Source organism: Eretmochelys imbricata, chromosome 11 (genome assembly GCF_965152235.1).
Source record: "Eretmochelys imbricata isolate rEreImb1 chromosome 11, rEreImb1.hap1, whole genome shotgun sequence".
Lineage (NCBI taxonomy): Eukaryota > Metazoa > Chordata > Testudines > Cheloniidae > Eretmochelys > Eretmochelys imbricata.
In genome coordinates, this window is record NC_135582.1 from 46,966,789 (window position 1) to 46,984,095 (window position 17,307).

General features: G+C 35.9%; 2 protein-coding genes across 2 annotated transcripts in view; one reads left to right on the top strand and one right to left on the bottom strand.

The window, feature by feature from the left end:
• Positions 1–2,043, top strand: part of ITGA4 (integrin subunit alpha 4) — a 57,376-nt gene extending 55,333 nt beyond the window's left edge. Inside the window, 3 exon segments of the mRNA XM_077829778.1 lie at positions 86–205; positions 1,261–1,312; positions 1,315–2,043. Of these exon segments, the coding sequence (XP_077685904.1) occupies positions 86–205; positions 1,261–1,312; positions 1,315–1,415 (273 nt within the window). The 3' untranslated portion in view covers positions 1,416–2,043.
• A 3,711-nt stretch (positions 2,044–5,754) lies between these two features.
• Positions 5,755–17,307, bottom strand: part of CERKL (CERK like autophagy regulator) — a 97,152-nt gene continuing 85,599 nt past the window's right edge. The window contains exons 6-13 of the mRNA XM_077830284.1: positions 16,175–16,249; positions 14,707–14,884; positions 14,343–14,411; positions 13,925–13,953; positions 13,733–13,841; positions 10,074–10,170; positions 7,066–7,241; positions 5,755–5,836 (exon numbers count right to left, since the gene is read on the bottom strand). Coding sequence (XP_077686410.1) covers positions 5,755–5,836; positions 7,066–7,241; positions 10,074–10,170; positions 13,733–13,841; positions 13,925–13,953; positions 14,343–14,411; positions 14,707–14,884; positions 16,175–16,249 — 815 coding nt within the window. The remainder of the gene's footprint in view (positions 5,837–7,065; positions 7,242–10,073; positions 10,171–13,732; positions 13,842–13,924; positions 13,954–14,342; positions 14,412–14,706; positions 14,885–16,174; positions 16,250–17,307) is intronic.

Here is a 17,307-nt window from a genome sequence, read left to right on the forward strand (position 1 = left end):
TTCATTAAGTTATATTTTAATTGAATACATTGTCTATTCTAAACATATTAATATTCATACTTTAATGTTCCCCTACTTCATATAGGTCTTTTTGGAAGGACTACATAACCAAAAGCCAAAACATCATGTTACCATGCTGATTATTGGGATAGGTTCAGTATTTGGCATTTTATTGTTTTTGCTTATAGTGCTGTTACTCTGGAAGGTAGGATTTTTTTTTTCCTTTATCAATATTTCTCTGCTATTTTCATTGAATCCTTTAAAAACAGGAATAATATGCTTTATTATGATCTGTACTAAAGAATAACAAATCCTGGTATGATTAATTCCCTTTTTCCAAAAACCTCTTTTAAAGTTTTTTCTTCATTTGTCCTTTTTACCCCATGTTTTCCCTATCTCAGTAAAAGTACTTATTGACATTAACTTACCTCTTTGCGATCTTTAATTCTGTACTCCAAGTTTTCCCCCATATTTATGGGCCAGATTTGCATAATTTCCCTGCAGAAGTCAAACAATTTTTTTAGGCTGCTGCTTCATGTTTTTGCTATTCTGATGGACACACAACAGAATGGTCTACAATATTCCTAACAGAAAAGGTGAAAATGGTCTTGTTGCTTGCCAGCATTAACTGTTTTAAATTCTAAGTTCTTGTATATGAACACTAGGGCCAAATCTTGCTCCCCACTGTTAGTAGCCATACAAGGTCCAGAAAAGTTCTGATGGGGTAAGGTATTGTTCACTTGGTGTACCCCTTGCTTGCCAAAGGCATTTCTTTTGTGCCATAGTAAGGGAAGCTGGGGATTAGACATCTGTGAATGTGACTCCACTAGTCATTCTTCCCGCAGAAGAGTTCAGAAGTGTAACAAATGCTGGGATTTCATCATCGTTCCATATCCTGGGTGGGAAGATTTTGATCTCTGGACTTCCACAGTTCACAGCTCATTTGCTGATATTGTGAATGAAGGGAAAGGATTAGCCCCATAGATGTAAAGTAATTTTTAGTAATGCTGTCTTTTGCTATATTATGTACCAATTAGAAAAAAGTCTACATTTTTAAAAATTAGTTCATATCAATAGGGCAGTCATTTTAATAGTAACATCACTGTTACTCCCAAAACAGAGTAACAAGCTGATACTTAATCGCATATGCCAGCACGTCATCTTAATCTTTTATACTGTTCAAAGTAAGTGGATTTTATTAAATCTGACGAATTAAGAATTTGCTGACACACACCAATTGATTTTGAAATTTTTTTTCAGTCTGGCTTCTTTAAAAGACGTTATCAACCTATCCCACAAGAGCAGCCCAAACAGGAAGTTGGAACTTTGTAAACGGCAATAAGGAGGACCAAGATGACAAAGGCTTCTTTCAAATGATGAATTTCAGGCTCAGTGACTTACATGATGAACGCTGATGAGAGAAAACTGATAACGAGTCTGTTGTTTACTCTTCGTGTTAGAATATACGTTTGATTTTGCTGATCTGTGGAGGATTACACCTAAATGTAGCATCATCTTACTAAAATGCAAATGACAATCGGATCCTCAAATAAAGAAACTGTAATAGTAATATCTGAAATACCAGAAGTATCCATCTCTTCAAATGCATACAAGAACACTAAGCAGATAAAATGAGGAATTACTTACCCGAAGAAGAGTTCTTGGAACGTAGTACAGGATTATCAACCATTTTTGGGTAATAAGATCTCAATGGTTGGCCTTGGAGTGAATCATCACTCACTTAGCTTTCAACTTTCATTTCATTTTTAACTAGAGACTAAGATGAGATCCTCATCCCACTGTGGCACCTTTACACTGGGTAAAAGGCCTGAAGTGGTCAAGGGATGAGGCCTCCAGTGCATGCATTGTAGAAGACAGCCACAAGGTCTTTTGAACACTCCTGCAGGTTCTGGACTAAGGCACATAACTACAGCGCTATGGAGGTCTTGGGTAGTGTAGTCCATAGGACAGCCTGGGAGGCTGCTGTAATTTAGACAAAAAGAAAAGGAGTACTTGTGGCACCTTAGAGACTAACAAATTTATTTTGAGCATAAGCTTTTGTGAGCTACAGCTCTGATGAAGTGAGCTGTAGCTCACGAAAGCTTAAGCTCAAAATAAATTTGTTAGTCTCTAAGGTGCCACAAGTACTCCTTTTCTAGATACAGACTAACATGGCTGCTATTCTGAAACCTGTAATTTAGACAGACCTCCTGGGCTGTCTAAATTATGCCAGGGGCTACTCCAGTTCCAGAGCAGTCGAGGACTGGGAGGATGCAAAGGTGGCTTTAAAACCACACTACCTTCCCCTTCCCTGGGCTGGGAGTTCTGTGCTGAGCCTCTAAGAGGGGCAGCATAAAATCTTACCATTAATTGAGGTGCGTGGAAAGGTTTTTTGTGCTGATAAGCACTGAAAACTCAATGTCCTGTCAAGGATGCATCACATTGAGGGTTACCTTGAGAACGAGTCAAACATTTGAGGCCATCAGTATCAACCATCCTTAACATAGTACTAGCTGATAAGGACAGGAGCATACAGTTAATATTGTTTCTCCCTCTTTCTCCTCAAACAAACACCAAGAGCATGAGGTTTTGGAGTGAAAGACATTCATGTGTTTTCCTGAACAATTATTATTTGCAAGCGTTGCTATAATGCTCAGCACTTCCAGTAGCAGACAGAAGAGGCTCTGATGAAAAGTTTAAAAAAAACCCTAACTCCATAGGGCTAAATTCCATCCTTAGATGTGCAACTCCAGCCCAAAAGTGGCTACCCTCTGAAACCTGTATAATAAAATAGTTGGGATATCTAAGTTCAGTTCTTAGTGGATATGTTTTCAGCTTCATGCCACCATTGCAACTGGCACTCAAGTGTCAGTAGAAAGGAAAGAACTGAATTTATGTGGGGCTTGAATTGCTGCTAAAGGTGATCCCTTCAGGTTCTTAGAGAGATACTAGCAATGCCACCTACTTTTAGTACACTGATACCTGTTCTAGGTGGGAAAGGATTTCATTCTCTGGTCTATGCACCATCTCATCCAAGTGCTAAACTCATCTTAAACTTAATATGTCAACACATACTATGGCTTAGGGCTTTTTGTCCTTTCTCTGCTGTCTTTCTGGACTGCTACTAGAAAATTTAGTTCCAGCATCTTTTTTTTATGTAGTAAGTGTGGACATCACACAAACTGATTATGCAACATCACTTGGTAATAAAGCTCGAGTTAATAGCAACAAAGATTGCCTTTAACCAGTTACTTTGCTAATCGAGTTATATACGTTTTTCCAAAGTGGCGTTTTGTCCTAGGCTAAAGAATCCAAAGGTAACAGAGCATGATTTTCCATAGAGGGCCAAGCACCTGTAGTTTTCATTTACTTCAGTTGGTGTCATGGGGGCTTCCACGCTTCTGAAAAACAGATCTCATCTCAAGGCATTGGCTTTCTGTTCTAAAATATTCAGCATTATATTAAGAACAAATGTGTACATATAGAAAGATGATTTTTAGAACAAAATGTGCTATGAGTGAAATATTTAATCCTGAAAAACTAAACTATTTGCAAAATTTATATGCTAAAAAGGAATTGAAGAGTCTAGAGCCAAGTGAATTATTGCACTTTAATCAAAACGTATTCAAACAGATAATCTAATATAGTGTGTTGTGAGAACTGTACCTCAAATACTGAAAGCAGCATTAAAATTGCTTTAATACAAACAATGCAAGGAAATGAGATTACAAAGGATTTTTTTGGAATTGCTTTAGTGAGTAACTAAATGCACAAGTGTTACTTGGAAATTGCACATTGCTATTCAAACTATGCTATTAGTATGTAAACAGTGATAAGGTATTTCTCTGAGATATACAAGCAAAATTCAATTAATTTAACAAACAAACGTTGAGGTTTAATCTAAATAAGTAAATGAAAAATGTGAATGTAGGATTTCCTGATGATAGCATGTTTATTAATAAATGGTCATTCAATTGAATTTTATAACAACAACTATGTACACTAGTTTTTTTCAAATTTAATTATTTTGTTGATAATTTGCAGAGGTAATAAAATACTGTAAAATATATAATAATGATTTATAAAGATGGGATATCTTTAAAGAATCAAAGAAGAAATTCAGTTTTCACCACTCAAACACAGTACTTTAATGCTTCTGGATTAAGTATATAGCATCAAATTGCTCAGTTATAGTGGCACAAATCTGGAGTAGTGCCATTCAAATAACTAGTGACTTTCGTTTTACACCATTGTAATGGAGAGCAGAATTTGGTCCATGGGATTTACTTTGTAATCCACTATACTGCAGATTATTTGGCCGGTTACTGCAGGCCAAATTATGCCCACAGGTGCCTTCCCTGCAGTTCCATTGACGTTAAATGTGAGTATGAAGACAGAATTTGGTTCTATGGTGTTTTTTTTTGAAGATGAATAACCATTTGCTAGTGCTACTTGTGAAGGGAGTGGAGGAAGAAAGAAAATATCCATACTAATTGTTTGATTTAAGGTTGAGGTGTAATGCTTATTAAAAATATGAACCAAACTTCTGGTGTGTTCCTGTAGTCCTCACTAATCCCATTTAAATACTTGGGCCCCAGTTCAGCAAAGATTTAAGCATATAGTGAAATCCCCGTGACTTAAATGCTTAATGAATTGAGGCCTTAAAGACCAGTGGGCAACAACGTCTGTGGTTTAGTCACAGGGAAAAGCAGTGTTCCTCCCTCAGCCCTGGTTGGGATGCCTCATATCTTTAACCTAATGAACAAGAGCGCGCACACACATCTAAGCTCCTTCTCGTCCTGCAGGTCAAGCAGGCTGACAAATCTGTCAAGATGTTAGTTCCCACCAATCGCAATGCAGGGGATAACCATGGTTCCATGAAAAATTCAATTCCCATGAAGGTTGGAATCCTAATCTGTACCAGTGTCATGCATAATTATTGCATTTACCATGTAATTTATAAAATTAATCTGTTTACATACCTACTTTCTACTTAAAATATGTGCACTATGAAAGTATCACTCAATCTAAAATTAGAAATCTTACTCAGCATTTCTGCCTTATTCTAGCAAAAATTAATGCTTTTTACTGATAAAGTAAACTTTAAATATTTTCTATAAGATTAAAGTTTAAACAAATGTTACATTCTAAGTGAATACTGTTTGTAAAAGGAAAAGTAGTTTAAGACCTAACTCGTAGCATGCTGAAAGCAAGCAAATTTTTACATCATCTCATTTAAAGGTCAGAGATTATCTGGAAATTGAAGGACCTGACAGAAGCCAAATTATGCTCACCCCAACTCACCGTAAAGTAGTACTTTATGACTAGTTCTAGCGATATGAATTAGGGTTACCAGTGAAGTAAAATATGACTAGATACAATTAAGGGTAACCAAATCAGACCCCAAATTGAACTCAGCCCCTGTTTAAAAAAAACTTTACATTTTCCTGCTGAAATTCTAGTAATCACTTTTTTACCAAATATATAAAACCTACAAATAAGTATATTTGTTAATGTATTTATTTTCAGGGGTTTTTTAAGGTTAAAAACTATAAACATTTTGTTTGATAATTACAATTATTTTACTTGATAAAAATCTTTGTAATATTGTTAGTTCTATATAAACATCCTAATTTCAGTCTTGGTCCTTGGACTTCAGTGGGTGAAGGAATGGGCCTTAAATAGCTGTTTAAAGATGAAAATGAGTCTTATGTAGAACCTGCACCATGAAACACATTTCTTCATAAATTTCTTCTACAGACAAGTGCACATTGCTTTGGAATCATCCAGTTCATCAATGCTCACTCCATAAAGATTAATAAGTTGTGGGTGCACCCTACGAAGTGAAAAAATAAAAATAAAGTAACTTATTAACTCTATCGTAGTTTTCATGTAACATTTTCTTTGAGGACAAATTTATATAATACATTATATGGAATAAAATTAAGCTGAAGTATGCTTACTTCCAGTCTCTTCTTTGGATTACTAAAAACTTCGGAGAGAGAATCTTTTTAATTTGGAGGTTTGGGTTGGAAAGGGATATCATGGTACCTCTTTCATTCCCTCCACATCTGCACCCTGTGTTACAGTGAGCCTCCCACCATCAGCTCCATGTTTCTGGCTGGCCACAGTGTTATTATTGGAGAATAAGCCAACTCCCTTTTCCACTCCAGGGATTGTTCAACTGTGTGTGTTCATGTATTTCCATTCCTTAACCATCCTCAAATAGCACTAACTCTTCACAATCAAACAAGTTCTGTTGTATGGCACTACATATTTGGTTAACTCTGCAAATACACAAAAGGCAGGGTGGGTACTTCCAAGCAGCAAACTTAAGTCTGATCTCAGAATTCAGAGCCTGGCTGGTAGGGAGTTCATCTTGAACCTTCAAAAAAGGCCCTCTTTTCAACCTGAAATAAGGCCCACTGCATTATGAACTTAGTGTAATGACAACCTTCTTCTCTCCAGGCTAAACATAGCTCACTTTGAGCAACATCAGCACCCTGTTTTGAACATTTGCAACATTCCCTATACAGTACTTATATGGGAATAATGTGGCAAATTTGTGATAATCTCTTAAACACCCAACTCACACTGGTCCCAGTTTTTTAGATTTTGTAAAATACAAACTTTTATAAAACGTTTGAGTTCAATAAAACAATTCCATCCAAAAATTCTATTATTTACAGCCTTGAGATTGATAGAAATTCTATTCTACCCAGAAACTATTTTTTTTCTTGGACAATATACTAAGCTGTAGTTGAAAAATGAAATTGCAGAAGCACATTTTCTAAGATATGCACTGATGTATTATACTATTACATTCTTTTTTAGAACCATTTTAAATAATGGCAGAATATAGACCTGTCTGACAATTTTAGCAACAAATTTTCCTAAAGTCAGCTTTTTGGGGGAACATTATCTCTTGTACACAAGAAAGAGATAACAGTACAATTGGCCAAGTCTAGCAGGTGTTTTGCCTGACTACGCCTGCAGGCTGGATATCACATGTGATGGGCCAATAGTCTAGTTCATCAAATCCAATGTTACTATGCTTAGCCTTACCGAACGTGAACCTCTGATGCTCCTTCCATTAAATCTCCATCTATATTCCAAGGATAATTCCCTTCTGCAGAAGTAGCATGCAAATACACATTTTCTTCAGTGTCATACCCAATTTCAGTTCTTGGTTGGACTTTTACTTCCTGAACTGCATAGGTCTCAACAAAGGGAAAATTAAACTAAAACAAACACAAATGTGTATTAGTTAAAGAGGTAACTCAAAATAGGTTAAAACTGTGAAATTAAAAGCTTACTTTTTCTCCTTAAATACACTAGAACCTTAGACTTAAACTGAATGAAGAATATTTCCTACAATAAATCTTCCCAGGTACAAGAATTTCAAAACAGCTATTTATGTGGAGTACGTAGAGCACAGTTTTATTTCCCATCTTAATATTTAGACTATTTAAACATAAAGATCATTAGGTGAAGTACTGTGGCTTCCTCTGTGTTATGAAGTACCTACCATATTGTTGGCCCTCAATTTCTATTATTCCCATGGTTTTAGATTAATATGAAAAGTATGTAAAAACAAGTTAAATTTAGTTAATCCTAAACCATCAGACATACATCTTCTGAACATTTCATGGTAATTTAGATCAAGAGACTATCATCTGAGCAATTTTTTTTTTTTATTTTGGTACAGAATGGCAATGTCTGAGGCAGAGAAGCATCTGGAGTTGCCTAGAAGTGGATCTTTCTTGGGAAAGTACTCACTAAGAAATTACAAAAAACAGAGAAGAAGGATAAGGGAGACTGAGATATCTCCCACAGAGAAGCCAGAATTTGCTGAAGAGTGCTGATTTCAGTAGGAGACTTTTAGGCTACAATTAATTGTTCTTCCCCAACTGAGTAGCATAAAGCCAGTGCACTCTGATCGAACAATGCCTCAGACAAAGACAAGCATTGTTCAGAGTTTTAAGCTTCAATGGATTACTATATTACTAAAATTCACATATAAACTTGCTTTCTTTAACATTTTTACTTCCTGAACCATACACACACACACACACACACACAGAGAGACAGACTTCATAGACAGAAAAACTAACTGATCTAAGTAGGATAAGTTTTAGAGAACAGGAGCAGCAAACAAGGTGTCTTGCTGATTTTCAGGTATGAGGCAGCATGAAACTGGGAAACTTGGGAAAGGAAAAAGAACAAGGAGTACTTGTGGCACCTTAGAGACTAACAAATGTATTTGAGCATAAGCTTTTGTGGGCTAAAGCCCACTTTATCAGATGCATGCAGTGGAAAATACAGTAGGAAGATATAGATATATCTGTATATATATATATACACACACACACACACCATGAAAAAAATGCGGGTTGCTATACCTACTCTAACGAGACTAATTGATTAAGGTGGGCTATTATCAGCAGGAGAAAAAAAACTTTTGTAGTGATAATCAGGATGGCCCATTTCAAACAGTTGACAAGAAGGTGTGAGTAACAGTAGGGGGAAAATTAGCATGGGGAAATAGTTTTTAGTTAGTGTAATGACTCATCCACTCCCAGTCTTTATTCAAGCCTAATTTAATGTTTTCCAGTTTGGAAATTAATCCCAGTAAAGTACAATATCCGATTCACAGATGAAAAGCATTATATGAGCGCTAAGTAATGCATTAGAGCATTACCAAAAAAGGTTCCAGTTTAATGGTGTTCATGTTGGTGCACTATGGATACAGAAAACACACTAGTAAATATCAATGTAGATAAAGCAAGAGACATTAACTACCCATTTGTCATGCAATTTTTTCAGTCATGTACATTTTATGGGCAACTTGTTTCCTGGACAGAACAAACTAAAACCTTGACTTTGGCTTTGATCCCATGAAATGTATTGTTTATATTCAAGCCAGTGTTCATAATTTAATGTGCTATTTTACTTTGAATAGTGACTCAACAGAAACGGTATCACAGGATTCCATTTTTATTGTCATGCAATTATTTCCAGATACATTTGCTCACTTTACAAGCAAAGTGGTGTATTTTTCAACTCTGCAGACTTACTCAAGGATTTGAAAGTTATGCTGTGTTTTTCCAGCTTGTCCATCATAACCAGTAACCCTGACCCAAATGAGGTGAGTTATAGGCATAGTAAAGGTTCATGTAGATTATAAAGTGGGTCCACGTTTTCTTTCACAAGTGCTAGCTGACAGAATGAGAAAGGCTAAAGCCTTTTCTGAGGCATATTGGTGCTGCCACCACAATATGGAACTAGGCATCTCCCAGGGATGACATCCAGCACAAAGGAAGGACACCTCTTCAAAAGGTCCTAAATTCTGAATGATTATTTGAACCAAACCTAAACTTGCCTATCACTAATTTTACATAATGATATGACTCATTTGGAAGATGATCAGTATAACATGAAAGTATACATTTACTTCGGTTTGCACTAAGTATTTTGAAGCAACAGTGAGGCACTCTGATAGAAGAAACAAAAGCACCACTTAACTCTAATTTCTGTGATGCAGCTAAAGAAAAAGTGGAATATTGACCATGTGTTTTTAAAGGGCAGATCTGGAAACCTCTCCTACAGTCCATTCATATCCAGGAACTGGGGTCTATGAAAATCAAAGGGCATAATCTGCTAAAACTACTGCTGCCATCATAGCATGCAGTGATTTGCCAAAATTGTGGACTTAAGTATTTGTTTCTTCTGAAGAGTAGCATCTGGTCCCCAGTATGTGCCCTTAATCTCAGTACACTAAATTTAAACACAAAATTTCTCTGCCCTTATTTTAGTTTAGGAGCTTTACACTTTTGTGCAACTGCTGGTGTAAACCACATATAAACTAAACCATAACAGATGGGCTGAAACAGGCTAATCGGTAGTAGTCTGATTAGAGATTTTCAAAAATCAGATAAAAGGGGGCTAATGCATTCTGACAGGGAAACTAAGTCTCCTTATGAGGACACTAATGTTAACTCCTGTAGCATGTCTACCTTCATGATTAGTAGCTCTTTTATAATCACACAAAAAAAAAATAGGATTAACTGTACCTGATTTTTTACACTGGCATATCTTTTCAGATGTTTTATAAACTCTGCCCGAGAAGTGTTTCGAACAACAATAAGAGCCATGCTACCATTATTCAACCTGAAAAGTACGTTTTGATTAAACTAATGTTACATTCAAAGGTCTTAAGTCCTTAAACTAAATTCACAATCATTTTAAATTGGTTTAAAAATCAATATAAAACAAGATTAACTTTACTAAATTTATTCAGAACTTTTCAATATACTTCAGTGATTTTTATTTAGTTATGAATCAAATACTTTCCCAACAATTATACATAAGAATCAGCTTACTCTTGAGAGCTTCTTATTCTGATGCTTACTTCACATGAAATTAGAGATACAGTCTAATAAACTATCATGAGAGAATTACAGATTAAGTTTAATTGTTCTACTGCTTTATATATACAAATGTTTAAATTTAATTCAAATCACTTTAGTTAACTGTGGCAAAAGGGGAAATCTATAGATTAAATGAAATAAATGGTAAATATAATCCTAAACCAAGGAATAACAGCAATACAGTGAACATTAAAAAGCTTTGAAATTTTTCAGTTAATTTGTTGATTACAGTCAGCTTCAGGAAAAAAACAATGTAGATAGGAATCCATTATACTTAAATTATGAAATTAACATTAATTAACATTAATCTAACATTATTAACATTAATCTAAAGTCATTTCACATAAAACACTGATGAATTTCATATAAAAATCAATTAAAAGTAAATCTAGTTGTAGAATACTGCCATCAAATTAATATTTGTACATGTTTGCTTACTTAAAAGATGATATAAAGACTGTCCTTTCACAAAACAACATCATGCATAAATCGATGTATTTCTATTAATGGAATTATCTTGATTTACACCATCTGGGCATTTGGCCCTTAATACTTGCATTAGATTGTAAACTCCTCGGGACAGGGATTTTATGGTACACACAAGTTTTGGTGCCAAAGACATCCTTCAGTAGAGGAGTCTGTTATGTACAGCAGTCCACAAAATGAAACATCAACAGGAACAATGAATAAAAACTGTTTAACACAGAAAACTATGATAACAATCTGCGATATGAAAGTAAGGAACCTTGACTGATAAATTCACCTCTTAGAGCAATTGACAGATGTTAATGAGACTATTCTAATCTCATACACAAGACACCAACATTCTGACAGTACTACTGGAGTTTACAATCAAGAGTTAAATGAAAGGAAGGAAAAACTTGGAGGAGAACAGCAAAGACTTGAGATCCTATCAGCTTGAGGACATGATGGACAGAGGCAGCATCTATGAGGATGATAATTTCATTGTATAGTGTCTGCTAAGAAGTGGATGCCAATGTTCAATCTGAAAGTTACAATTTAAGATACTGTCTTCCTAAAATGCTGCCATAAATCTTTCTGAATGGGCTTTATCCCCTGCTGGGGACTTTGCCTTTGCACACACTGAATTCTGCATTGCTACATCCCTGTGGACCTCAACATTCTGCAGAGTATCCTCTACAGTGGCAACTCTTAGTTTGGGACAATCTTTTTTTTGTTGTGGAGTCATCTGATGTTGCAGAGGTTTTCTGAGATGGGATGCAAGGTAAAGGAGGTGTTTGAAAAGTTCTCTCTAGCTCACTATTTTATGATCAAGAAACCCACATATTCTGCCAGGCAGGCATATAATTTTGTGCAACAATATCTTATTTAGTCATTATGGCCCACATTTTCAGAAGTGACTAGTGATTTTGAATGCTTCCATTTTTGTGTGCCAGTGAGATACTTTCAAGGGGGATGATTTTTAGAAAGTGCCCAGCACCTACACTCTAAAAACCAACCCCTTTAGGGTGTCTCAAGCAGGGCACCCAAATACCGAGGGATCCAAAATCATAGTCACTTTTGAGGCTTTAGACTAGTAGCTGTAAAACTGGATTAACACAAACAGTGGTCAGTCAGACCCAATGTATTCAGTCTGATCAAAATGTCTTGTAAGATGCAAATGAACAGGCTCTCGGGGGGAAACATGACAGTTGGAGTGAAGACAGTAGGCGAGGTTGCAGTGGTGGCCAAGTGCTTCACAAACGGCTCACATTCCTGCTGCAATTGGTGCAGCATTTGATCTTCCACCCTGTGCAGCGCTGCTGCTGTTCACTGTGCTGCAAGAGGCACCTGCAGGGAAAGCACCCCTCTCTTTATCTAGCTGAGTGCTACTCCTTGGCCATCTTGTTAGAAGAACAGTGCTGACAGCTGGAATTCAGGCTGTGTCGAAGACACAGTAGTACACTGTTATCTGAGATGCTGGGGGGGAGGGGGGCGGAGGGGAACAAACAAATTCATCTGCACTTGGGCTCTAAACAGTGCCTGGGAGGTGTCATTAGATCTGCAACCATTGAAAGACAGGGGATAGATTAGAGAGGACGAGAGAGGAAAGTTGAAAGACCTTCTTCCTAAAATCTACACAGAACCTTTTCTATTGCCTGGAAAACTGCACTGAGAGTGAACATGCTGACAGAATAGATTTCTAAACAGTATAGAACATCAACATACTATCTTCAAGTACATACTTTTTCTCTTAATAAACAAATAAATACTACTACTAATAATAATCCAGGCTATGATGCCTTACATTTCACTCTCTAAGGAAGACTGTTCTGGTATGAAAACTTTTCAGTAAAACTATCTCCCACAGAGGAGCCATATCCCAAGAGTACATATGGATTGGTGAATTTGCTTTTCTGAAGAATATCTATTTAAATTGCTTACAAGGCAGGCAAGAGGGGCTGAAGCGAACAAAGCAAGTTATTATACCTAGTGGTGAGTAGCCTTTTGCCAAAAGCCAATGAAAGTTGCATGAGATCTGGTGTGGTATGTGAAACCAAAACATCCCATACAGTTGGGAAACTGCAGAAAAAACAACAGGCACAAGGTAAAGGCAAACTGACTGCATGACTGACGAATGCAATGGCTATTTGTCCAGTTCTTCTGACTAAAATGGGCTAATGGCTGGGGCACAGTTGATTATGAACTCACTATTCACAGTTACCATTTTTCATACTTTGCTAGCTATCAGATGATAAATATTTTCAACATTTCAATCTGGGATTATATTCAGATTAGTTAGCTAAAGGTGAAAAGATCTAACTTTCGTAACCAATCGCCAACACTACGCAGTTCCCCTGAAACTATGAGAGATGCCTTTTTAATTTAGAGGGATTAGTAAAAATTGTGTTTCCTGAATTTGTCAAAATGACAAAATAAGCATTTAAAATTCTTTATGGTAGGGGAAAAAAAAAATCAACATGACTTTCCCAACTGAAGAATTCCAGTTCAAGAGGAATTTTTACGAGAAATCCATGACCCACTTTTCCTCCTATCAAGAAACCTGAGACAGATGATTACTTGATGACTACTACTTAAGTCAGTCTTGTCAACTAATTTAATCACAGTAATTATCCAATGATTATTCTAGTTAGATGACTTGATCCAAAAACTGATTACAATTCTTGAGATTATGGAGTCAAGTGCAGTCCATCCTCCCCCCACTACAAGAGGGTCTAGACTGCCCGAGACACAGGCAGGCATTCCAGGAAAAGCCAAGGTTTTAGAATAAGATGTCAGAATTTATAGACATTACTCTAATTCTTTAAACCCGTACTGACCTGGTATTAGGTGCCAAGCCTCTTGGTGCCATTGAACATAGACATGGGATTGCCATAATGCTCACATTCAGGAAGTAATCTTGGATTGTGTGCCACTGAACCTTGCTGTCTAAATAAAACAGAGTAATTTGGTATTACATTAGTTTAACCAAACACAGTTCACTTTTCAGGACAATTTAATTTGAAACTCACCAGATTTTTTAAGTCTCTCTTTCTTCGTTCTAAAAATAAAAATGTGTCACATAAAACAATTAAAAATAATACAGAATGTAAAGAAATAAAATTTTTAAAGTAATTGAACAATGTTTAATGTTACAGTTTAAGAATAAATTAGATCTCTGACACTGGAAAAAAGTGAACAAAAATGGAGTAGCGCTTGTCTGACAGGTCCTCTGTACTGCTAACATCAAAAGTAAAACAACAGAGCAAGGTTAATGAATACTTTATATAAGGGAAAAATTAATAGTTAACTAAATCAATCTTAAAAGAAAAAGTTCCATTTTGCCTTGTTATAATATTGCATCAAAACAATATTTCATTTTGTTCTAATTTTATCTTCAAAGATACATACTTGTATAGATACAGGATTGTTTAAGTCAGGTTTACTTACGTAACATTCTCCTGGGAGCCCTGCAGTGAATTTTTCAGAGGTAGAAATGATAACTCACATTCCTCTGGCCTAGAAAAATATTGACATTCATTCCACATAAACCAATATTCTGACTGCTAAATCTGCTTTTATCAAGGTTAAAATAATTTTAAGATGATGATGCTGAATATACAGAAGCTTCTCCTAATTAAATGGTGACATTGCAAGGAAGTCAATGGCAAAACCTGAAAAGTGTCTGCCTGCAGTCTCATTTTTATAAACATTAAGAAATATATTAATATATATTTAACATCTGGTAAAACTGAGGGTAATAACATTACATTTTAATGAGGAAAATAAAAATATTGAAAATAAACCAGCATACTTTAGACTTGCCAGTGTTTTAATTACAGCAAAATCTCTCCGCTGGTTGGAGGGCATCCAGCGATGCTTTTCTGCCAAAGCCAGAGTTCTTGCACCAAAACCAAACATAGCTGAGAACCCAAAACGAAGAAGCTTGCTTGGACTACTGAAAGTGCAGATGTCCACTGGTTGTATATGTCCTGAAATATTACAGCAGACATCAAAGCTGCAAATATTCCATTAGTTTGCAACCTAAACTTACCTACACAAAGTCCCTTACATAACAGATGCATGATTTGATGGTCAGGTGAAAACTGGGTTTTCATTGGCCAAGTTATAAGGACTTTAAAACATACTTCAAACATACATGCTGGTTTCTATCTGATAAAACTAGCTGCCTACGTTCGAGACATGGGAACCTATAAAAACTGAATGAAAATCATCATTAATAAACTCTCTCTCTCTCAGGTTTCCATTGGATTTGTGCATATGTGAAAAAGAAAGTGAAGTGAAATTTCCAATCTAATGTACCGGGGCATGTTCAATATTAATATTTGAAATGGAACAAGTGCTCTTGCATCGATTGACATATTAACCAATAAAGCATTCAGCTAAGGTCTAGCAAGCAGTTACACTTGATGGAACAGGGGTTTTTTCCCCCATTTTTCTTTTCAAGAAAGTCGATACAGTTCCATACAAAAATCTGCCTTGAAAAGGAACATTAATGATGCAAAGTGAAATATTCAAAATTCAGGAAAAGTCAAAGTTAAGATTCCACTGGCAACCTTAACTCTGTCCCTTTTGAATACACATAATATTGAATAGCATAATCACATATTATTTTTCATATACTTAGAAATTCTGCCCCATTTATTGTGCACGTTGGATGGTGAATGATGCCATGTTGTGGAGTAAACAACTACTTCCATCCAGAAATTGTTGGTATGCCTTGAACCCACACCGAAAGATGAGGATAAAAATTGCTTCAATCACTGAGTACCACCCATTTTTCCTACTATTATTAGGCAGGCATCCTGAATTTTAAAAAAGTATGATCAGGCCAGCGAATTGTGTATCATAATGCACATACATAAGGGACAGAGTTAAAGGTTGCCTGTTCAACTCTGGCTTTTCCTAACTTACTAAATTAAAAGAAAAGCAGTATAAACCAGTTAATCAATGACACCATCTGCCATGGAATGTGGTGAACTCTCATCGAAGCAGCTACTAATAGTCATACTAGATACCCAAGAATAGTTTATCAAGAACAGTTTAGAGAATCAACTTTGTTACAATACACAGTGGATTAGATCTCATAGGAGAGGTCCCTTTCAAACCAAACTATTTTATGATATAAACTTCACCCTGACACAACAAAGTATCATTGATTTGTTAGGCAAGCACTCTTCCTTTATGAACATGTATTCAATTTTTTAAGTAATATGTCTTTTAATTATCTGAAAGCTTCTGATAACACATTTATGAATTACCCATTATAATATGTAATGTTGCAGTTACTGCATGGTTGATTCCATGAAGAGTATGAGCCAAAACATTAGTGGAACCTGTAAAAATTAATACAAACAATTGTTATAAGAATGGTACTGAATGATAGACTGGAGAATACAAAACAAAATAAATAAAACGATGTTTCACTCAATATAGACTTTTGAGGAAGAAGAATTTGGTTGAATTTGTAACTGGATTCCTTTGAATAAACTTTCTACTCTACAGGGCAAGACTCTTTAGCCTGGTCTACTATATAAAGTAACTTGTAAATAGAAGTTATGTTGCAATTGTAAACTATGCATCATCCTCTGCCTATTGATTACCGCCTTCCTATGTATGCAAAAAATAACAATCCTCACTTCAAGTCCATTAGCAATAAACACAATTTGGGCCTACAAAAAAAAAAAAAAAGCTAGGCAAAGGAGTGTGGATCTTTGAAAAGGGTATTTAAAAGTAGGTAACACTTTGTGGCAGCAATGAAAAATTTTGGAAACCTGAGGCCACCTTAAATTTCACAGCACTTAACTTGGCTATCAGAAAATCACATGCGAACACAAGAAAATCTACTAACAAAAAAACTACACACCCTAATACTAAGGAAGTAAACAACTTAAAAGCAATATTTCGCACTAAAATGAAAGGTACATGTTTGCAACAAAGAAACATCGATATCTCCGATGTCCAACTGAAGGGAGGAATTACAAAACTTGGGAGGCGCTATGCATCCAAATATATAGCTAAAACCAAATCCTGAGGTTCTTATTCAGTGAAACTCATACTGCTTTTTGTAATAGTTTTCTTGAGTAAGGATTGATTAAGAACTGGGAGGTCAGTCCCACAAAATGCTTAGTATTTCCAGTGAACTCATCTCACATGAAGTTCAACAGGAGTTGAGAGTACTCAGCCAGTCATGGGAAGCCCTCAGTACCTGGGAGGATGAGGCTCTGAGTAATGACCCCAGGATTTACACCACAGGAAGGAAAGAATTGAATGCATCTAACAAGATGCTGCGTGTAGAACCACCTTTGAAATTTACATCTTCAGTTTTGCAATGCACCTCATGGAAACAATCAGGGTGTGTGAATGCAATAGAAATTCTATGGAGAATATTGTC